Genomic DNA, 23,718 nt, shown 5'->3' with positions numbered 1-23,718 from the left:
TCGGCCTCAGTTTGTTGATCTGTAAAATGGACTGAGCAGCGCAGGGTGTGGTGAGGACTGGAGAAGTGCATGTAAGGTGTCTGGGCAAGTGGATATGAGCAATGAACATAGGCGCAGAGACCAGGGCTGGAATCCACAATGCTTACCTCATGACAGGAGTGTGCACGAATCGTAAGTGAGCAGTTCAGTGGCCTCTCACCAAGTGAGTCCACTTGGGAAGCCAGCCCCAGGTCAAGAAACAGGGCTTGGCCAGTGCCCACAGGCCCCTGCACCTTCCAGCCTAAGGGCAGCTGCTATCCTGGCTTCTAACACACAGCTTAGTGTTACCGACTTTTGAGCTTTGTGTAAATGGAATTTTAAATACTCTTTTATGTCTGGCCTCCTTCATCCACTTGGTCAGTTTGTAAGATTTCTCCATGCTATTGTGTGTGGCAGAAGCTTGCCTGTTCTCACTGCTGTGGAGAATTCCATGGGGAAGAGAGTGAATGGAAGTGAGTGCTCCAAGGTCATGGGTCATGTTGTACCTGAAATCACCACTAAAATGCCCCTGATAGGGCATTTGCCAAGCAGAGGCATGGATGGCGGCCCCAGACTCTTCGCGACGCCTGGGCCTTTGGCTGTCTCTCCAGAGCCTGCTGAGCAGCCTGCTGTAACAGGGCAGGCAAGACACGAGAACAGGGCAGAGAGAGGCATCCTGACACAGGCAGGTGCTCTTGNAGTCAAGCCGGCTGGGGTCTCAGTCCTCAGACAGTCTAGAGCCACACAGAGGGGAGAAGGGTGGCTGGTGTCAGTGAGGTGTGGGTATGCCACGATGCGGCTACAGAGGGAGGCCTGCTGGCAGCTCAGAGGCTTGCTGAGAGTACGGGCCATGTCAACATCACATTTTGTGTGGTCTCCAAGGTTGGCCAATACTTGGCTGCTCCACCAAATTCAGTGAAATACTAGGAAAACCATCTTCGACCTCAAACACCTTTGATTTCACATTTGAGTCATTCATGACAGGCCTGGTCCATGAAGATGTACTCAGATATGGACTTATTTCAATTTGATCACTATTGGTTTTGAATTCATAAAAAAGGTGCGAGTACGTGGATTCACAAATGCCACTAGTCCTGTCTTTCTCCTGGGGTCAAAAGCACCCACTGAAAAGCCAGCGCCTCCCCACCGGGCCCTCAGCCCAGCTCCGGTTCTCAGCCCTCTGCTTGCAGGCGAGGCTCACCTGAGGGCGCCTGCCGACAGGTGCCCGTAGGAGCCGCTGGCTGCCGAGCTGCTTCGGGAGTTGTTGATGTAGGCCACCAGCGAATTGGGTGAGGTGCGGATCATCCGCTGCAGGTCCAGGCTGGCGTCTGAGAGTGGGGAGATGGACAGCGCCCGCTTGCGGCTCAGTCGGGGCGTCACCCGTGGGCTGGAGAAACGGGACACTGTGGGACAGTCAACACAAGACATATCAGCATCCCTGGGGATGGGGGGCGGGGTGACAGGTAGGTGGGGGACAGGAAGAGCCTGCGAGGATGGTTTAATGGGTATCCCAGCTAAGCCGACTTTCCAGCTGTGGGCTCTTGGGCAGAGGATATCACCTCTCGGCCTCAGTTTGTTGATCTGTAAAATGGACTGAGCAGCGCAGGGTGTGGTGAGGACTGGAGAAGTGCATGTAAGGTGTCTGGGCAAGTGGATATGAGCAATGAACATAGGCGCAGAGACCAGGGCTGGAATCCACAATGCTTACCTCATGACAGGAGTGTGCACGAATCGTAAGTGAGCAGTTCAGTGGCCTCTCACCAAGTGAGTCCACTTGGGAAGCCAGCCCCAGGTCAAGAAACAGGGCTTGGCCAGTGCCCACAGGCCCCCTGCACCTTCCAGCCTAAGGGCAGCTGCTATCCTGGCTTCTAACACACAGCTTAGTGTTACCGACTTTTGAGCTTTGTGTAAATGGAATTTTAAATACTCTTTTATGTCTGGCCTCCTTCATCCACTTGGTCAGTTTGTAAGATTTCTCCATGCTATTGTGTGTGGCAGAAGCTTGCCTGTTCTCACTGCTGTGGAGAATTCCATGGGGAAGAGAGTGAATGGAAGTGAGTGCTCCAAGGTCATGGGTCATGTTGTACCTGAAATCACCACTAAAATGCCCCCTGATAGGGCATTTGCCAAGCAGAGGCATGGATGGCGGCCCCCAGACTCTTCGCGACGCCTGGGCCTTTGGCTGTCTCTCCAGAGCCTGCTGAGCAGCCTGCTGTAACAGGGCAGGCAAGACACGAGAACAGGGCAGAGAGAGGCATCCTGACACAGGCAGGTGCTCTTGCACACTGAGGTCCTCAGTTCTAAAGTTGCCTGAGCCTCTGGGAAGCTGTTGCTTTGAATGTGCACACCACATGCATGCAGGCACACATGCATGCAGGTGCACACACCGCCCATGCATGCACACACTTGTGTGCACCCACATGCAGACATGTGTACACATGCATATGCACACATACATGTGGACACATGGCTATGTCCTCAGCCCTCACCAGCTGCTGTCACACACCTACATAACTGCGGAAGGGAAGAGGGCTTGCCCCAGACAAGAGTACCCAGCACCCCAGGGTCACAGGCTCTTCCACTGTGGTTCCTGACTGCTCCCCCTCACGGTGCCCCCATCAGGATTCTAGGTCTCTGCCCTGCACAAACGGTGGCCTAGAAATGGTCTGACAACACTGCCCAAAGGCTGACTCCAGACCCCTCTGCTGGCTCAGAATCTGCTGGCAGGCTATGGGGTGGATGGGGTGGGGGAAGGTGAAGGCTGGGCCGCAACAGAGAGCAGACAAGGAGGTGGGGGTGGGGGGTTGGGGGCTCTGTTAGGCTGATACTTCCTGGACAGAGAGAACCTTGCCCAGGTGATAGGGATGAGCATGTTGCTAGCCCCACCATCACTGTGGCCTCCTCACTTACGAACCAGCTTGAGGATGACTCTCCATAAACCAAGCTTCCCGCCCTGTCCAGACCCTCCCAGAGCCAGTCTCCTCTTTTTAAAGGGCTCTAATAGTGCTGACCACCAGGGCTGGCGTGAGGCGTAAATTAGGTGATGCGTGAGAAGCACCTGGCCCACGGCAGGGCACAGTAAATGCTTGGGCCTGTCCTTGACTTTCTGGACACCTGCACGGAGCAGCCTCTTCTCATGTCCCGCTGGCCACTGCCCACCCATCCCTTCCAGGCCTCCAGGTTCCCTGTGGGCTGGTAGTGTTGCCCGTAAATGATGCTGGGGGTTGCTTAAGCACACCCATGTCAGTGCTTGGCTGTTCCTGGGCTTATGATAATTGCTTTCCTCCCTTCTGCCTGCTCAGACCTGCTGAGACCCCGCCTGGCTGCCCCCTCCTCCAGGCAGGCTGCCCTGACTGCAGGGTCTGGCTCCGTGGGCCTCCTGCTCACAGTTCACACAGCCTCTTGGTACTCCCGAAGCTTTCCTGATGGCTTTGACCGCTGACCTTAGGGCCACTCTGAAACATGCACGTGGCAGTTCCTCGTCTCCACAGGTGCAGGAGCACCAAGGGCAGGGGGTGAGGGCCTATGAGCCTCTGAGCAACCCTACTCCATACTCACCAGTCCCCAAGAAGGCTGCGTGAAGGCAGAGCCCACACCCACCTACAGAACAAGCCGAACGCCCTGGGAACCATGCTGGGCCCCGGGGGCAACCATGCCCGGCCCAGCGCCACGCTTGGCCACAACTCTGAGGAGACCTAGGGATCCCTGGGGAGGTTCTTTCCGGCCAGGCCACCAGGAAAAGCACCTCTCCAAGGCATGGAGAGGACAGAGGACATCCAGGACCGCTGGGCTGAAAGGGGCTTCCAGGGTTTTCTCTCCTAACCGCCTCTTCCATGGGATGAGGGGAGGAGTCTTAGGCCACAGAGGGGAGTAGACAGCCAGCAGCCTGGGATGAAGGGACTCTGGGTAAAGGGACGGAGACCTGGACTGGAATAGTGACCTGCAGTGGGGTGAAGTGGGGGCTGAACACTGGCTACCCTGCGCTGGGGCCATAAGTCAGCTGCATGACTTGGGGCAAATTGTTTTATCTGTCACAGACTCGGGGTCTTCATCAATGACATCAGCATAAAACAAGTCCCCTGCCAGCTCTGGGGTTGCTGTGACCCAATGGGATGATGGATGGGGAGGTGGCCTGGCCACTCCAGAGTGGCCGCAGTTGATATGCTCATGTGGCCCAACACTTGGCATACTTTATTTTCAACAAGAAGAGTTAAGTGATGTTAGGAAAGCTCCCAGTTGGAAACGAAGTTGAGTTAATCAGAACATTCTTTTCTTTTGACATCCTTGTCAGCTAAACTTTCTGCTTTCGCCGTTTATTCTATTGGGCTATGAAGACTGGGGTTTACAGCTATTTTAGTAAGCAGAGCTGCAGCGGGTACACAGAAGACGCTCCATAGATGCTTCTGGGGATGCCCACTTGCTCTGACCCCACAGAGGGGCCAGGGCAGAGCAGGTAACGCACTTAGACAACTCCTTTCTCTTACACCAGGAAGGATCCTAGGCCACCCGCCTGAGGACAGAAAGAGGCAGGGAGGCCCATGAAGCAGGCTAGTGAGCAACCACTCTAAACAGGGATCCTGGAGGGCAAACAGGGGCATCCTGGCTGGAGTGTGCCCCTCTGCTGCAGCATCTGCATCCAGGCTGGAGTGTGCCCTGCTGCTGCAGCATCTGCATCCAGGCTGGAGTGTGCCCCTCTAGTGCAGTATCTGCATCCTGGCTGGAGTGTGCCCCTCTGCTGCAGCATCTGCATCCAGGCTGGAGTGTGCCCCTCTAGTGCAGTATCTGCATCCTGGCTGGAGTGTGCCCCTCTGCTGCAGCATCTGCATCCTGGCTGGAGTGTGCCCCTCTGGTGCAGTATCTGGATAAATGTCTGCTTCTGAATTCTTATGCAATTAATGACCCAGTGACAGCCACCGTTTAGCGACGCTTAGACCCACTGACTCATTTAACAGCTATCACCATCCTCCAAGCAAACCAGATAAGCAGCAGATAAACAGCAAGGCAGTTACGCTTGGAGGTTAGTGACTTGCTCAAGGTCTCAGAGCTACAGAGGCAGGATTTGAACCTAGGTCCAAAGGAACCCTGGTGTCTGGACTTTTCTGAGGACTCTGTGTCCTCTCTGTCCATCTTCAGAGAGGCCAGCAGAGGCCCAGGGCCAGGAGGACGTCCCCTCCCACAAACAGTTTTCGACCTCCCACTTTCAGTGGCTCTGAAGAGTGAACCTTCTCAGAGCCAGCTGCCTCCTCGTCCTCTCCTCCTGTCCTCAAAGCAGCTCCAATTCAGCACAGCCAGCCCCACACTACTGACCTGTGCCTGGACCAGCTCTTCTACAGCACGTGCCTGCCACTTGCGCAGTGGCAGAGCGGGAGACCCGGGAGTCGGCCTTCCCTCCTCCCCTCCACCACAACGGAGCCCACTTATGTGTGGGCTCATGAACACCTCTCAAAATCTCTCCTTTCGAACTCCAACCCCAGCACAGCCCACCACTCACTTGGATCATTCTGGGGCCCTCAGCTAACAGCTATCCAATCCACAGTACTCACTGCAAAGACAGAGATTTTCAACTTGGAAATAGGATTATGCCCCTGCCCTCTCCCCAAAACTTTCCAAAAATCCCCACTGCTATTACAAACAAGGCCTAGGCAGTGGCCCTGTGGAATGCCCTCACTCCAGCCACCGGGGCTCCTTCCAGCCCTTCCTCCGTATCACCTGCACAGGGACTTGCACGTGCAGCTTCCTTTGACTGCGGCGCTGTCTCTGTTCAGACCTCAGCCAAGTCATCACCTCATTTGGGATGCCTTCCCTGACCTCCTGGAGTTGGGCAGATTTTTCCTACGCTCAGGTCTCTCTCTCCAAACAAGGGTAGGGATGAGCTTTCATCCACTGTGCGGTTATCTGCTTGCTCCTGTCTTTCTCACTATGCATTAGGGACCCAAATCCTTTTTCCCACCTGACCATACCCAACACTCGAATACAGATGGCACGGCCGTGAGCCCAGTGGGAGATGCCAAGGGCTGACCCACGGCACAGACAGGACATGTTGAGGAAGAACAGATTCACAGTCACCTAAAGACAGCACTTACTCAATGCTATCATCACACGTGCTAGGACTCCTCCAAACTTTAAAATGTTAAGTAATCTTCACGACTGTCCCATAAAGAAGGGGCTGTTATGCTCATTTTACAGAAGACAACACAAAGGACACTAAATAACTTGCCCAAGGCACAGGGACACCAAAACCACCTGCCACAGGGCCTATGCCCAGGGTGCAGAGGAGGAGTGGTGTCTCAGGGGGCAAGGAGTATGACTGCAGGAAGGGACAGGGAGGGCCCCCCCTGCATGGGAGGGGGCCTCAGGTGGACACACACACACACACCTCAGGTGGAGACACACACACCCCAGGTGGACACACACAGCCCAGGTGGACACACACCCCCCAGGTGGAGACACACACACACCCCAGGTGGACACACATACCCCAGGTGGAGACACATACACCCCAGGTGAAGACACACACACACACACCCCAGGTGGACACACACACACACACACCCCAGGTGGACACACACACCCCAGGTGGACACACATACCCCCCAGGTGGACACACACACACACCCCAGGTGGACACACACATATACCCCAGGTGGACACACACACCCCCCAGGTGGACACACACATATACCCCAGGTGGACACACACACACACACCCCAGGTGGACACACACACACACACACCCCAGGTGGAGACACACCCCCCCCAGGTGGACACACACATATACCCCAGGTGGACACACACACCCCCCCCCAGGTGGACACACACACACCCCAGGTGGACACACACACACACACACCCCAGGTGGACACACACACACACATACACCCCAGGTGGAGACATAGCCCCCAGGTGGACACACACACACCCCAGGTGGACACACACATATACCCCAGGTGGACACACACATGTACCCCAGGTGGACACACACACACACACACCCCAGGTGGACACACACACACACACACCCCAGGTGGAGACATACACCCCCCAGGTGGACACACACATATACCCCAGGTGGACACACACACACCCCCCAGGTGGACACACACACACCCCAGGTGGACACACACACCCCAAGTGGACACACCCCCCCCATGTGGACAAACACACACCCCAGGTGGACACACACCCAGGTGGATGCACACACAAACACACACACGATGCAGAGGCACACAGACAGCCTCTGCCACTGTCCCTGTCAAGCCTGTCACTTTGTGGCTTCCTTGGAGCACATTTACTTAGCTTTCGTGAGCCTCTCTTTCCCCATCTGTACAATCACGGCAGTGTGGCTTGCTTCGCAGGGCTGTTGTGAAGACACACACAGAACACCAAGAATAGCGCCTAAAACCCAGCAGGCATTCCAAAATGAAATTGCTAATGAATGTGGCTTCTTCAAGGGCTAGGAGGACTGTTCCAAGGGGCAGGGCAAGCCTCCAGTCAATAATAGAGTGAGGGGCAGCAAGTCTAGGAAAGATGATTGGGCCACGCAGCAACACAGCTGTCATCAGACACTCACTCGTCGGCTTGCATTCGGTATCCTCTCAGCTTCTGGGTTCTTATTTACTGAGTCCACTCCCTGTCAATCCTCACTTCAAAGGAAATTCAAAGAAAGATGCCAAAGTGAATTCTCTGAAAGGCTCCTATTACTTCCAAACTGAGTGGCAAATGCGGTAATGTGAGGGGAAAAACCATCTAACACGATATAAAGTAAGAAACACACACATCTTCATAACACATTTTTAAAAAAGGATTCTGCTGCTAATATTTGGATTCCCACCCTCTCGTGTGCCCCTAACAAGAGGAAACAGGCCAAATCTGACAGTGATATTCATCTCTGTTATCCCCGTCTCTCATGGGAAATATGTTTATTAATGCGCCTCTTCCCTTGATAAATTACTAAATAGAAAGAAAAGCCTGGCACTCATTTCCCGTGGTTTCTCCTGTGATTTATGACCAGGAACATGGAGTATTCATCTGTGGATGCGCCCGTTTTAATGTCGGTCGGCCACGGGTGACTGGCCACCTGCCCACCCTCACCTGGGCGGACACCGACACCACCTGCCTCTGGACCTTGCTTCACCCACTAGCGCTTTCTGTTGCTCATTCCTGTGTTTATTCACTGATCCATCCCCCTCATGCAGTGCTGAGAGTATGCCAGGCATTGATTGGACATCATGGGGACTCCAGGCAGGGAAGCCTCTGACCCTGCCCTCATGGAGCTCACCATGTAGGAGAGAGATGAAGACAGTACTCTGAGGCACCAGTCAGGATTTGCAAAGTGCCATCTAAGCAGGATTATTCTAGAGAATCCCAAGGTACTCAGGAGGGAGATCAGTGCTTTCCCTGAGGCAGTGGGAAGGGCAGGAGATACAAGAACAGGCCCTGGACTCAGGCAGACCCAGGTTCCAACGCTGCCTGCACACTCTGAACTGGGTAGCTTTGGGCCAATCACTGGTTGCCTCATGCAGAAGATGGGCTACCAGCAGCCACCCCAGGAGTGCTATGGGCTGATAGCCAGCATGTCATCTATACCTGTGGGTGGACTTCCATGGAGGAGGGGCTGGGAATCCCCCCAAGGCCTGCGTGCCCAGGAGCCTGGACTAAGGGGCAGGAAGAAAGAGCATCATCTTAGCACCAGCTCCCAGGAGCCTTCTCTGTGCCAGATGCCATCCTCAGCCTGGGGCTGGGATGTGCTGTCACCAAGGCCAGCAGGACACAGCCTGGTGGTGGGGCTCGGGTACCCTGAATCCTCACTGGCTAAGATGTGTTCCCTGCATAGCCCAGCTCCCTCACCCACCCAGATATTTTCTGGCTCGCCAAGGAGATGCTCTAAGGAAATCTTGCCTGAGGACCTTAATGCCCCCACACCTAGCCATCCACAGTCCTCTCACCCCCTCTGATGGGGGAGTAGCAAGAGTTTGGGCCATGGAGCAGAGAGGCTCAGAGTTGCCAGGACCATGGCCTAGCTAAGTGATGAACACAGAGAAACAGGCTGTGCTGCAGGCTCCTCACCATGAATCGGCTTCGTGAAGCTGATGCGGCAGAACAGTCTGTGTGGGTGTACCAGATGACCCACAGACACTGCTCAGCCTGTGCCTGTACACAACAGCTCCACCACCTCATGCAGGGACTGCAGTCTGGCTTCCTTTGCCTCGGTTCCCCTTCCTGTCTTGGGCTAGGCAAGGGATCCCTGCCTGACTTGGGCCTCTGGCAGCCCCTCCACCAGCTCTTCCTGCCTCTCTGGGTTTGATCAATGTAATTGGTTTCTGAAAACCCCCCGGATCCACAGGCAGCATAAAGAACGGGCGTCAGAATGGAGGTGACATCCGAGCCAAATTAGTGTCAATATGACAATAAAATGCATGGCTTGGAGGAAGTATGAGCTGTAAACAGACAACATTTCAATCGGAAACAGCTCAATCTTCTCAATGTGGTGGAGGCGGGAGGGGGTGGCTGTTCTGTTGTTAAATCACCAATATTCAACAGCATAACATGAGAAAATTCCATTTTAGGGCCCGGGTGACAACCGGTGAATTCCCCGCTCTCCAGGGAGCCGCTCAGCAGAATGATGACCTTGGTTCCCTGACTGGTTCTCTATCACCTTCCCACGCAGCAGCGCTCCTGTCTTCCTGCTGTAAATCAGGACCCCGTTAAGAACAAGAGGAAATGGGCCTTCACCCACCACTGGAAGACCAGGGAGGGTGGGTTTTCATCAGAGCCTGGGAAATCCCTCTGTCCTGCCAGCACCCTGGCCTCAGTGCCCCAGGAGGAACGCAGGTTTGGCTGTTCAATCCCACAAGAGTGTCATAGAGTCCTCTCTAGCTTCTGGCCTTTCTTCCACCACTGCAGTGTGTTCCCAAACGTAGGGCTACACACGGCCCAGATGAGGCTATTTTAGGTTTGATGGAGACAGAGACAGGAACATCCTCCTCAGACAGGGATTAGATTTTTTCATTTCAGGAAAAAATACATTGTCCCACTTCAAGAACCATTTATTTAACCCCAAAAGGTGAGTCTGTTAAAAAATATTATTAAATACACAATTGTGCAGGTGGCACTCAGCTAAGGTAAAAATTGGGCTGGTGGTTTGCAAACGGGTATACTGGGGACAAGGCCCTGCAGGATGAGGACCCACATGGAGTTTCCACCCACCTCTCCCTGCTCGCCCTGCTGCTTGGCAGATCCCTCTCCATGCCTTGGCTGGACATTCAAAGCCTCTGGAAAGTTCTCTCCTGTACAGTGCTCCCTCCTCTGGGACCATGAATGAAGGTGCTGAGAAAGGAGGCTGGGGTAAGAGGGCCATCAGGTCAGGACAGGTATTCCTGGTCCCGCCCGGGAGTGCACACAGGGCTGCACTGGAGCTCAGGCACCAGGAAGGCAGGGCGTGTGTGCTGCTCATGATGCGTTGCGTCCCTAGACCTAGAACCCACCTGCTACATAGAAGGTGCCCAGTAAACACCTGCCGAATCAACCAGTGTGTGTGCATGAGACACAGAGACAGAGAAAGGCAGAGAGAGAAGGCCTGTTCTCCTTGGCTGTCCATGAGCTCTCCAGGCCCCCTGCGCCTGCACAGAGCTCACGTGCTCAAGACGATGTGTATGGGGGCTTCCTGGTGTGAGCACATATTCCTCAGAGAGAGCCAGGCCCCTTCCACAGGTCTCCTGAGCTGCACTGCTGGTGCCAGGGATGGTCTACACAATTTTCTCAGTGAGAATTTGGGCAAAAAGAAACCTACTGGAAACACTCAATCACATTCTCTGCTGGGTGGTCTGGAGCTTTCCAGGAGGGACCGGCACAGACCCATGGAGCAGGCACCCACCGAAAACACCTCCCTGGCTCCCATGGTTCACGGGAGGGGAGGGGCCGGGGGACACCCCAGAGACAGGTCCAGCCTCAGCCGCCTGGCCGAGAGCGCTGGTGTTGTGTTCAGCGTCTCCTGGAGACATACATGAGAAACCGTCCACGCAGGCGTCGGAGCTGAGTGGAAGTGTAGAAAGCATTTTTAAAAGTTGAAGTGAAGGTTCTGGTTCTAGTTGAAACTGGTTTTGGAAAAAATGTATTAAGTAGCAATAAAAACTGGGACAATCCTGGACTACTCTGATTTTCTTGGATTGTAACTGGGAACAAAGGGAAAGAAGTCATCTGCTCCTGAAATCCATGGATAGGAAAAATGTCCCCACGCCCACCCCATGCTGGAGCCAGAGAAACCGATATCCCTGCTCAGGCCAGCTCTGGAATCCGGTGATGCTTCCCCACTACCCTCGCATCCTGAAGCCAGATGTGTTCCCAAGGTGGAGGCGGAGAAGGCACGGCGGGTGGGGTGTGAGGAGTTAACCAGCAGCCACTGGAGGGCTGGGAGCTCTCGCGCCCACTGCTGAGCTCACCTCTGCGCTCCTCTGCTGCTTCCCAGATGCTCAGCCCCAGGGGCTGCCAAATGCTGAGTGCCTGGAAGGCAAAACCACTCCCTAGCCCCTTCCAGCCCCCTGTGAGCCAACAGCTACGTTCCTCGAGTGCTTCCTTCCTTAGCTGGAGCGTCTCTTTACATTCCAGGGTCTTTTCTAAATGCCATTCACTCATTCACTTACTCACCCAACAAACACAGAGGACCCGCTCCTTGCCAGATGTGCTCCCAGACCTGGCGGGGCCGGCCATCTGGCCATATGTAAGGAGATGTCCCAGCCAGTTCCAGTTGGGGGCACCTTGAGTCCCACTAGCACAGTGGAGCTAGGTGGTGGCTTGAGAGGCCGGGAGCTGGATTCTTGTGGGGTCTCAGGAGAAGGCCTACGGCCCCATGCATAGGACACTGTGCAGGGACGAGCTCAGGGAGGTATCTGGGGACCTGCAGGTGGGGCAGTGTATGGCAAGACCACAGTGTGCAGGTGGGGAGAGAGGAGCTGGAGAGGAAGGCCTCTAGACGGGGGTTCTAAAGTCTGAATTTTATCCTGAGGGGGCTAGAAGGGGCACGGACCGATCACAGGATGGCGGAGAGGATAAAGATGGGAATGCTGGATGAGCAGCAGCCATGGAGCAGTGCTATGAGGGTGACATGTCACTGGCTGGCCCGGGAAGGGTGACATGCCACACTTGGAGGCCTGGGGGACAGGATGGGATGGATGGGAGATGGCAAGGAAAAGGTCTGGGAGGACCTGGACCTGGGCTTAGGCAGCAGATGGACAGAGCTGCCTACAATGAAGACAGAATCCTGCAAGAGGGAGTGGATTTAAAGAGGGAAAGATATACTGGTGGAAAGAGACCTGCACCAGCATTATTCCAGCACCTGCTGTATGCCAGGCACTGGGCCAGGCTCACACGTGCCATCTCAGTCAATGTGTTTAATCCACACAGCTCGCAGGGCTTGGGATCGTCACTCCACAGCCCTTCAGTCCTGTCACCACCTCTGAGCCCAGCTACCACAGGGAGGACACCGTGCAGCCAGGCCTGACCCAGGCCTGCCCTGGAGCTCGCTGTACGACTTCTCCCCTCTGGCTCTGGCCCAGCTGCTCTGGGCTGAGCCCAAGTTCACCTGGCCTGGCTGGCCCTCCCTGGGGCCAGGGCTCATGGTTGGTCAGGTGCATGTGCTGCTGGAAACTGCAGCCCAGGGAAGGGCAGATGGTGCTGGTAACAAACAGAGCAAGGCTTGGGGCAAGCCTAGATGTTGGGGAGCCCATTTGCTCATCTTAGAGTAAGGAGCATATTTCTAGCCTCAGAAGGTGGCTAAGGGAGTTACATGGAAGAATGTGTGTAAATGCACAGAACAGAGGCAGTTTGCATTCCAATTCACTGTCTCTCATGCATGCACATACACACACACACACTTACACACACACAGCAGACGCTCATGCTGCAAATCACTGGATGACTCCTGGCTGCCTGGCTTAGCCTTTCCTGCCCTGTGGGGACACCTGCCTCATCTTACCTCTCTTGGCCATGGTTTCTCTGCCTCGTCCACTTTCCTATTGTCCTGATGCCACCCTCAGTCCCTTGGAAGAAGGGTCCTGCTTGGAAGAAGCTGACATTTGGGTGTGACAATTTGCACATGATCCTTCATGCATTCGGTTGCTGCTATTAGGTTTCTAATATTGGCAAGAAGCGTGTCTAGCACACAACTTTCTCTCAGCACCTCTGACACCTCACTGTGGCTCGTGGGAGCACCATGTAGGGCTGCTGAGAGGAGACGGGAACAGAGCACACAGACGTGTATGTACTCAGAGGGACGTCAATGTCCTACAGAGCCGAGAGGTGTTGTTGAACATCTGGATGCTGTGCTTAACCCTGGACTAAACACCATGCTGGGAAAGGCAAGGAAGAACGGGACAGACACAGGGACCAAATTCTGGTGGCATCACTGAGGCATGTTATGGCCTCCTGATCATCAGGGCCTGGTGAGGACCACATCCATGAGGGGCCAGCCTCGGAGGTCAGCCGCCCTCTTCTCAGCAAAACTCTTCTTGGGAAGCAGGAGATGCTCAAGATAGCTGAGGAGGCTGCTGTAAGTATGAGGTGGGCCAGGCAAAGAATGAAGTAGGAGCCAGAGGAGGGAGCTGTCCCAGTGACTGAAGGGGGCAGGGGAAAGCAAAGGATAAGGCTTCCAGGGAGACTTCCTGGAGGAGGCGAGATTTCAGCCAGGCCTTAGGGAAGTGAAGGGTTCTCCTGGAACAGAGCCCTGGGGGAGGGTCAGGGTGAGCAAAGGCGGTAGCCCACCCTGAATCTCACGGCCCTGCCTGGTCCCACGTGACTTCCCACCAGCCGATCCCCAACCTGCTACAGGCTGAACGGCCCTGCAGACACCAGGGCTGCTCCTGCAGAACGGTCTCCCTGCCGTGGGCTATCAGGGAGTGAAACCACCACCCCAGGCAGGGCTCGAGGAGGCTGGCTCTGCAGGAGGTGCCTGCCTGTCCCCAGCGGTGGCTTCCGGCTCTACTGGCTGCCCTGCATCCCTGTGCGCCACCGGCCAGGGCTCCAGGACCTGCAGGTGGAGTGGCACTGACTAGGGGATGAGAGGGGGTGCTGAGCCTTCCACCCACTCCACTATTCCCTGAGACAGGCTCCATGCTGACCCCAGGGCTCATGGTGAGAGGGTCACAGGTGTCCCTCTGAAAGCAGCTGTGAGGATGGCATTTGGTGGGTGGGAAGGACTTCGTGTCTAACAGGCACCAAAAGCATCATCTACCCAGGATACCTGACTTCCCTCCCTTCTATGAGGGCCCCACCTATAGCCTCCCAGATCAGTTACTACTCCATCCTTCAAATGCTCAGGCCCGAGACCCTGTGGTCAACTTCAACTCCCTTCTTTCTCTCAACTCTATATTCTAGCTGGGAGCACATCCTGTGGTTCTACCTTCACGGTCTTCCCGAGACCTGGCCCCTTCTCCCCACCTCTACTAACTGGACCTCCTGCCTCCATCTTGCCCCCAAATCAATTCTCACATGAGCACGGAAGGAGATTCCTTGTGTGAGTCAGTCAGCTCTCTTTTCTCCTCTGCCCAGCCTCATCTCCAGTGAAAGCCAGTCTTTTCTGAGGTGCACTGGTTGGCAAGACCCCACTTAGAAACTCTGGCCTCACCCCCACTCCCACTCCTCACAGCTGGCACTGGCCTCCTGGCTGTTTCTTGAGCTCGGCAGGCCCACTGCTGCCTCAGGCCCTTTGCACTGCAGTTTCCTCTGCCTGGAGCACTCGCCCCCAGATTTCAACTTCCCAGTGAGGCTTCCTCTGACTTCCCCATCCCAAACTGCACCCCACTCACCCAGTGCTCACTCCCCTGCCCCTGCTTTGTTTCCCCGGTCCATTTGTAATTGGCTACTTTCATATGTAATTCCTAGAGATGCTTAGCATCTGTTTCTCCCCATCACACTGTAAGTTCCAGCTTCATTTGCTGTGGTGTCTGCGATGCTTACAATGCTTCCTAGCCCGTGGTGACTCAGTAAGTGTTGTCCAAAGATTCAGTGTCTATGGACAGCCATTCTGCAAGGCATCAAGGTACAGCCCGACCTCTCCTTAAGGGCCCTCGTCTCCAAAAGAAACAGCGAGTGACCTTCTCAGCCTCAAGAGGGGACCTGCTAGCCCCATCCTCAGCCCCTCGGGGCCGTCACTCACCGTCCACTGGGTTGAGGTAGTCGTGGAGATGGGGTGCGCTGGCAGCACCCCCGCTCTGCATCAGCAGGTCCCCGTAGGGTGCGGGGTGGCCTGCCACGAGGGTCATCTGGTGGTAATAGTCTGAGGGGGTGGTGCCTGGAGCAGGAAGGCCGAACAGTCCCCTCTCCTTAAGGTGCTCCTGGGCCACTGTGGGCAGAGGGGAGAGAAAGAAGCCGTCAGAACCTGGCACTGGCTGCGCCTTTTCCTGACAAAAAAAAAAAAAGCAAAGAGAAATGCACACCTGGTGTGGGGGGTTCTCTCCTCGGCACTTTCACCCCGCTGCCCCACTGTCTGCACTGTGCTGGGCCTGGGCCTGGGCCTGGCTGGCATGAGCTGCAGTGTTGCTGCTGAAGGAGGCCCAACTCCGACCTCCATACTCCCCCATTTCATCACATTCATAAACAATCTTTCCCTACTCTGCTTCCATGCCCCTCAGAATCCCGGAGCTCCAGGTCAACAGGATCCATAGTCCAGCAGAGTCTTCAAAGTTAAAAGAAGGTGCAAACAGAGGCACCTCGGCGGCACGCGGCTGGGCCAGGTCAGTCTGTGCCTGAACATTCAGGGTGAGATCACTGTCAGGGTGCCAGGCCTGGCCAGATAAAGTTCCTGGCCTGCATACATCCTTATCCCTGCAGCGCAGAGCTTCGGGGCTGTCTGCGTTAACCCTGAGGTCAGCCCTGCCCAGGGCTTAGGAAAGAGGCAGTGAGGATGAAATTCAGAGCATTGGAGGGAGGCTGGCCCTCAGCAGGATGGTGTCAGGAAACGAATGGGAGCTTGGAAACCTAGCAGCCCCATCGAGAGTCCACAGGTGTGCAAAGAGGGCAGTCTGAATCTAGGAAGCAAGCTCCTAACCACTGTGCACTGCAGCCTTTCTGTTAGCAGTCTCGACAAATTCCAAAAGAGCTCTCTTACGTGCTTCACAGAAACAGGAGACCGGGCCATGGAAGCTGCCATCCTCCTCTGCCTCCTTCTCGCCATCTCCTGTTGCATCTCCCAAGAGTTCAGGCCTCCTGCCAGGCTGATCGCCCACAGCCTCTGCCTCCATTGTCCATGCCCAAAGTTCCCTCCCCTACTCCTTCCTGCCTACCCACCTTCCCTCAAAACCTTCCCTGGAGATCCCATTTGACCCCAGTCACGCATGGTCTGGCCAACACCGCCTCGGATCACCGATGAGCTTCCAAACCTCACGCGGCAGGCTCTGGGGCTGGTACCGAGCAGGGCACACAGGACTCGAATTCGGACCTCCTGCCAGTTGCTCTTGAGCCTAATCTGCCATCCTTGGTCACTTAGTAGCCCAAGGGCTGATGAGGCCTCGGAGTACCTGGTCTACTTCCTGTGGGAGCCAGGGCCATGCAAATTAGCCAGGTCCCTGCTATGTCGTGGGGCTGTGGGTAGGTACGTGGGTGTTCCAGGAGCTACCTCAGTGTCTATCTTGAACTCATGCATAGATAGCATGGTGCTCCATTGGTCGAAGGCCTCTCCTCCAGGGGCAGCTCTGTCTCACCACCCCCAGCTCCTTTTTAAATGTTTTTTTTAGAGACAGGATCTCACTCTGTTGCCCAAGCTGAAGTGCAGTGGTGCGCTCTTAGCTCACTGCAGGCTTGAACTCCTGGGCTCAAGTGATCCTCCCACCTGGCCTCCCCAAATCCGGAGATTACAGGCATGAGCCACTGTGCCCAGCCCACCCAGCTCTTCATGGGCTACACTGCAGTCAGTGGAATACAGTGTCCCTAGTTCCTGAGCATCTCCAGGAGGGTGCTTTGTTCCTTCCTCCCACGGACATCTCTCATGGCCCCGGCCCTGGGAGAGCAGCCAGGTTCCTTCTGCCTCTTCCCTGGAAGCCCTGTTACCAGGTGTATTAGTTTCCCGGGGTAAATGCTGTAACAGATTAGCATAAACTTGGTGTTAACTGTTGTTAAAACAACAGAACTTTATTCTCTCACAGTTCTGGAGGCCAGAAATCTGAAATTAAGGTGCTGGCAGGGTTGTGCTCCCTCCAGAGGCTTAAGGGGAAGATGGTTGCTGGCCTCTTCCAGTTTCTGTTGGTTGCCAGCTTCCTGCTTGTGGCCGTATCACTCCCATCTGTGCCTCTGCCTTCACATCGCCTTCTCCTCTGGGACTCTGTGTGTCCCTGGATGGGCGTGAATGTGTCTGCCTTCTCTGTCTGTCTCTTGTAAGGACACCAGTTAGTGGATTTAGGGCCTGTGTGGATCATCTGGGATGATCTCTTCAGCTTAAGAGACCTAACTTAATGACATCTGCAAAGACCGCTTTTCCAAATGAGGGAATACCCACAGGTTTGGGGGTTAGGCTGTGGACCTGTGTTTTGGGTGGCACCCCTCAGCTGCCATACTAGGTGTGAGCATCAACCTGTTGTTCAGGAGTAGTATGAAGGGACGCCAGCCTGGTCATTGTCCAAGGGAACCAAGGCTGGGGAGCTGACAGTGTTAGTATGAGCCAGGCAGAATCTGGAACCTGACCTGTGTCCTCTCACTCTTGGTCAGCCCGTCATGGACGTGGCACGGTGGCTCATGCCTGTAATCCCAGCACTGGGACCTCAGGAGTGATGTGGACAGGGCTGGGCCCACTGTCCACAAGATAGCAGCCGGGCGTAGAGGCAGCACAGGCCTCAGGGCACCCCAGCTTGGTCACGGCCACAGAGGTGACACACGCAGAGTTCAGGGCTGACTTCTGACTTTGAGGGGCCATTTCAGAATGGTGCCACATTCCGGCTAGCCATTTTCAAGCCCCCTGGCTACAACCATTTGCCTTGTTTGGTTTCTCTCTGGTGAGGACCAGGCAAAGTGGAAACTTCCATGCCAGGAAGATGAGTCAACGCTTCACGGAGGCTTTCTGCACATTTGAAAACTGGAAGCCTCCTTTTCATTGTGAAATTCCAGCCTGCACATTCTCAGAGCCAGGACTCTGCTTCAACTCATGGTCACACCCACCAGTTGGAAGAGGATGCATTCCTCTGGGGGAGAATGCTGGTAGTGATAAGAGACTCACTGGGACCACATTTCCTAGAGCCTCTGCCCATGGGGCTCTCAAGTTCAAGTTGCAGATGTCCTCTAGCCTGAGAGGTCAAGTCTCAGCTTCGTGTATTCTGAGAAGATGCACTTGGTTGCTTTCAAGGATGGGGACAATGAGTGGCGAACAGCACTGTCGGGGTGGCACGGGGCCATGCCACGCTATGGGTGGGGTTGCACTTCCCAGGGAGACGGCAGGGGTGGGACTGGTCCCCAAATGTCTGGGTTACTAATATGTGTCTGCATGTGTCTGTTGGTGGGGTGGGTGGGGACTAGAAGTATAAAACTTAAATCTGCTTTATACATATAAAGACATATTTGTACCATGTGACCCTGCCCTTTTCTGGCTGAAATTAGTCACATCAGGGGTGGCCATCTGATCTCTGAGCCGGGCCAATCAATTTTCTCTGTCAAGCATCTGAACTGAAAGACACAATGCCACAGCTTCATCCCCGGAGCCCCAGGGCCTGGGCTGCCACTTGGAGGCCTCCTGCATTAACCCGCAAGGGGTAGATCTAACAGAGACGCAGGCAGCAGCCAGCCCACTCCGCCGAGACACCCCAACACAACATCCCCTTTCCTAACACCAGCTCCTGCAGACTTTGGTTGGTTACAACCAGTGGTTCTCAGCTACACAGGACCTACCTGGATAGACCCTTACTGTTATTATTATGGTAAATCATGTATGGTTTGCATGCAAAAGAGTGCTTACCAAGTGCTCTTTAATGAGCATAAAAACCAAAAACCTGTTGTTTGGAAGAAGTGTGAAGGAACGCCAGCCTGGTCACTGTTCAAGGAGACCAAGGCTGGGGAGTTGACAGTGTTAGTGCGAGAGAGGCTGGCTGTGCCCCGCCCCAATGCCCTAGCTGCCCCTCCCCATCCCCAGACCCTACTCACCGTCAGCGGGGCTGAGGCCCCTGGCCGCAGAGATCATGGAAAGCGTGGGGCTGCTGTGCACAGAACGGAGGTAGTGCTCCATGTGGGGGTTCACGTATGGGTGGGGGGCGTTGAAGGGGGACTCCCCAGGGCCAGCTGGGTGTGGGGAAAGCTGGATCAAGGAGATGTCAGAGATGACAGGGCTGCCGCTCAGGGTCGGGGGCCTGCAGAGACAATGGACAGCCGTCTAAGAAGGAGGACACAGAGGGAACCCCACCAAGACCCCAAAACCTACATGGACAGTCCTTGTCTCTCCTGGAAAGACTTTCCAGAACAACCTGCACTTATTATTTGCTACACCGACATCCCCTGGTCATCTGTGAATTAGAGTCCGAACTCTCAAGCATTAGCCAGCGAATGCAGACTGAAAGCTCCATGCTGGTGCGTGCGCCCACTCGCCAGTCCCACGCTGGAGAATGGACCTCGCACCCGCGACTGGACTTGCTGGAGCACGGGCACACCTGGCCGCCCACACGTCACAGTTGCACTGCGGCTTCCCCAGTGCCTCCTCGGGGCTGGGCACAGGCCTGCATGCTAGAAACATGTATGAAAAAGAATATGAAAATACGAATACCACGGGTAAAACGCAAAGAGCTCATACTGCTAACAGGATATGTGAAAAGACAGGGGATCAGGAGATGCCCTGCAAGTGGAGAATTTCTGGCTTCAGTTGGATGGTTGGTTGCTGGTGTGACCAGCTCGGCCGCAGGGTCAGGATTCAAGGCGAGTTTTGAAATTGGTGAGCCCCAACTAAAATCGTGGAATATCTCCTCGCCATGGAATTCCTCCTAGCACTAACAAAGCCACCCTTCTCAGATGCCCCAACAGTCAGGTGTGCATTTGGCTTGGTGCCCCTGGCTTGGGCTGGCATGGCCAGGGTCCACCCCCATGTCCCCCAATCTGGCCACCAAGAGTCATGGAATCCACTCAATGTGACCTCGGGCCCTTATGTCAGGTCTGCTGACCTGGGGCCTCTATGCAGCTGCAGGTGTATTTTGAGGTAATCTACTCCAAAACTCTCTCATTAAAGATGAATCAGACTTTACGGTGAAGCAGCTGCGAAACCACAGCTAAGTCACCAGCAACCAGAAACCACAAGATTTCACTTTGATTTCTTCAGTCCATAATTTGACATTGTGCAAAAAGAGAGAGTGTGTTAGAGTCAGACAAACCTGGGTTAGAACCCCAGCCGAATCACGCTGTAACCTCTCCGAGCCTCAGTTTCCTCATCTGCGGAACTCGGATCGTAGTAGTGTCTTTTTCATAGGGTTGTTGTGAGGATGAAAGTCCCCAGAACTGTGCCAGAGACACGGCAGGTAGTCATGAAAGGAGAACTGCTGTTACAGGGTTAGAACCACACTTTGAGGGCTAACCCAGCAGTGCCCAGGAGGCCCTCACAGTTTTCACACTGGATTGTCGCTGGACGTGTGAAAGGGCACTGTTGGAATCGGTTATTTCAGGGACGAAATGATTTGTCTGTTGGCTGAGCAGACCAGAGATAATTACTGATCATGCTCAATAGTGCATGAAAACTGGGCTTACAGTACAGTACAAACCAGGACCCAAACAGGTGTCATCCAGATGTCCTCACATCTGGGTTTCAAAAACTTCCCCCTGGGAGGCTGCTGCGCCGGGCCTGGAGGGAGTCTTCCACGGCCTGGTTGTCTAGCTTCAGCAAATGTGACTGCTCTGCTCATGTAGATCCCACGAACCTGCTTCTGTCTTTTTGCCTACCCCAATCCTTGGCCTCCAATGCCTTCCTGCACCCTATACTGTGGTGGCAAACTCATCCCTGTCAGCCCAGCAGGTGGTACCCTCTCTGAAGCCCCTTTTCTTGGCTCAAGATCCCTTCTCTGTGCTCCCCTAGGGAGCACTGTTCCAGGCTCAAGCTGACAGGTGCATCTGCCAGGTTCCCGGGTTCTGCCTGGGAGCAGGGCATGTCCGAGGCACTTCTGCATGCTCAGCACCTGGCAAGGAACTGGCGCCATGCAGGTGCTCAGAGTTACCTTCAGAATCAGTGACAGCCACATGTCTGTGTGCCAGCCACTGAGCACCATGGGTGGGAGACTGTGGAGTAAGTCACAAGACACAACCTCAAGATGTTCTCACAGCCTGCCTGTAGAGGTGGGTGCCTATGCATGGGAACTGCATGAAATGCGGGGGGCTTAACAGCTTTAGCCTAGGAAGGGGCTGCTATGTGTGCCCGGGAGAGGAGAAGTGGGGCCAGGCTGATGCATCCCTGGTTAAGGGCAGGTCCTGTGGGCTCCGGCCTGTGACTGCAGCAGGATGACACTCACATCCTGCCTTGGGATGTGCAGGTTGTGAAGAGAAGGCACTGGGACATCATCACCTCTGTATGGCTCCTGGGGGCGGACCTGGACTGAAGGATACAAGTTCCGGAAGCCTGAGTGTGGCTCAGCAGAATGTAGGGTGTCTACAGGCTGGGGGAATAGCTGAGGTGCCTCCTGTCCTGACTGCTCAGTCCTCCCCAGACACTCCAGGCAGAGCAGGTTCCCAGAGCTTGCAGGATGCCAGCCAGGGTTTGAGGTCACAGTAGCCTGTGATCAGATGCCGGCAGCCCTAGGTGGCTTTCTTAGGTCCCAGGAATGCCAGCCTCCCTGGCACCAGGGTTGCCCTGTGGGGTGTGCCAACCACAGCTGAGTCCCCCTGCGAAAGTCAGTGATCACGTGGGGATTTCAAGCTACATGGTGAGGCCACACTGCAGGCCCAGTCTGCTCAAGGTGACCAAGATCCCACTGGCCAGGTGAGCCTCCCTTGAGAGGCCTGGAGTGAGGTGTTGTCACGGCCACATGCACACCACTGTCTGGGGCTGCCATGGAGGCAGCTGGGCCTGGAGGTGGCAGGTGGGGCCTGGGTCACACATGGAGGAACTGGGACTTTCGTCTCCACAGTGCAGTCAGTTGCCATGGTTTGGGGAACGTAGACTCCACCTCCCCCTTCCCACCGCGTACATCACCAAGGGAATCAGGAGCCCAGGTATAGCCCAGGGCAGCCTCTTGCTCTCTCAGGCCTTGGGCTCTGTAGGGATGTCCAGGGGTCTCTGCAGGGGCACCTGGACTATATCCTCATGGCAGCCCCCATGAAGTAAGCACCGGTTGTGTGCCCCACAGGTGGGTATGGAAAAATGGCACCAACCACTACACTTGACCACGAGCACACTGCGTCCAGACAGGGGAGTCACTCTCCATGCTGTGTGGCCAGTGAGAGGCAAGCAGGAGGCCTCTCCAGCGAGCCTCACTCCCGGGATTGGACTCCCTAATCCAGGCGCTGCCCGCCCCATCACAGCACCGCTGTCCGGGACTGCCTGTTCCCTTGGTGTGACCAGACAGGAAACCGGGAGAGGCCACTGTCCTACCCCAGAACAGGTTCTATTAGGGGCCGTGGAGAGACAGGCCAGCCCCTACAACAGGTTCAACTCAAAGGTACGGAGCAACCCTTGCTCTTCCCCTGTGCCAGGGAAGGCTGCACTGCCAGACCTGGAAGAGGGGGATCTGAGCCACAGAGCCATCCCCCGGAGACAGATACAAATGGTATGGAGATGCAGCGGGGTGGGGCAGGACACTGCACCGGGCACTGCCTGCCCCCTCAAGGGCGCTGGCTCGCTAATCCTTCCCGCTTAGCTGTGTGGTCTCAGCCAGAATGCTGCTCCTCTCTGGTGCCTCACCAGGGTAGTGTGAAAAGACCAGGGCCGGGCACCTGGTAGGGGCTTTATATACATTAACTCCCTTTCCTTCCCTCCTCAGCAACAAGCCAACTTAGAATATAGAGTGTCTGCTGGTTGGGGAACCCAGGGCACACAGTACCTGAGACAACAGGCCCATTGGCCAACGTAGCCATCAATGACTATCTAGACAGTTCCTCCAGGAAGCTTCCCGAGATGTCTCTTTTGCATAGGGCCAGTAAGATCACAGTCATGCTCTTATCTGACATCTCCCCAGGGTAAGGCTGACTGTATGCCAGCCATCGGTGGGGCACACGCACATATTTCCTTTATGAATTCAAATAAAACATTCACAACACAGGCACTTTATGCCCATCTTGCAGATGAGAACACCCCCAGATAGGCCAGGTCCCTTGGCCAAGGGTGCTCAGATAGCAGGTGGTAGAACCATAACCAACCCAGAGGGGGCTGGGCTGGAGCCCTTGCCTATGCCCTGGCAGGGAAGTGGGTGTTCTTGATGACACTGGTTGGTAGTGAGCAGGGCTCAGGGCGTGGGCAGGATCAGGGAGGGCAGGAGAGCTTTCTCCCCATTGTTTCAGCTCCTTCTCTGTCTCCGGTCTCTACCCCATCCCTACCTGGTCATCACACACAATCCCACCCTGCTCTGGTTGGGAGCTGGAACCCCCCACCCCACTGTGCTGTGATGACCGCTAAGGATCCAGGGGCACACATGTTCCTAGAGGTGGTCATTTTGACAGACCAAACACAGCCAGAGGAATGGGCCAGAACAGGCAGAACTGCCAGCATCACACAACATGTGGGGCCTGAGGGCGCTTCCCAGCAGCCCTGAAACACGCCAGCATTGC

The 23,718-nt window shown here is 55.2% G+C and overlaps 1 protein-coding gene across 3 annotated transcripts in view; it reads right to left on the bottom strand.

Moving 5' to 3' along the window:
• Window positions 1-23,718, bottom strand: part of GLI2 (GLI family zinc finger 2) — a 263,236-nt gene that overhangs the window by 24,399 nt on the left and 215,119 nt on the right. For all 3 annotated transcript variants that reach the window (XM_017891983.1, XM_017891984.1, XM_017891986.1), the window contains 3 exons: window positions 19,132-19,334; window positions 15,167-15,352; window positions 1,220-1,421 (listed from right to left, as the gene is read on the bottom strand). In XM_017891983.1, the coding sequence (XP_017747472.1) occupies window positions 1,220-1,421; window positions 15,167-15,352; window positions 19,132-19,334 (591 nt within the window). The remainder of the gene's footprint in view (window positions 1-1,219; window positions 1,422-15,166; window positions 15,353-19,131; window positions 19,335-23,718) is intronic.

Source organism: Rhinopithecus bieti, unplaced genomic scaffold (genome assembly GCF_001698545.2).
Source record: "Rhinopithecus bieti isolate Rb0 unplaced genomic scaffold, ASM169854v2 scaffold_19969, whole genome shotgun sequence".
NCBI classification, from domain to species: Eukaryota; Metazoa; Chordata; class Mammalia; order Primates; family Cercopithecidae; genus Rhinopithecus; species Rhinopithecus bieti.
The sequence above is the reverse complement of the archived record's forward strand: the minus strand, read 5'-3'. Positions and strand labels throughout refer to the sequence as shown.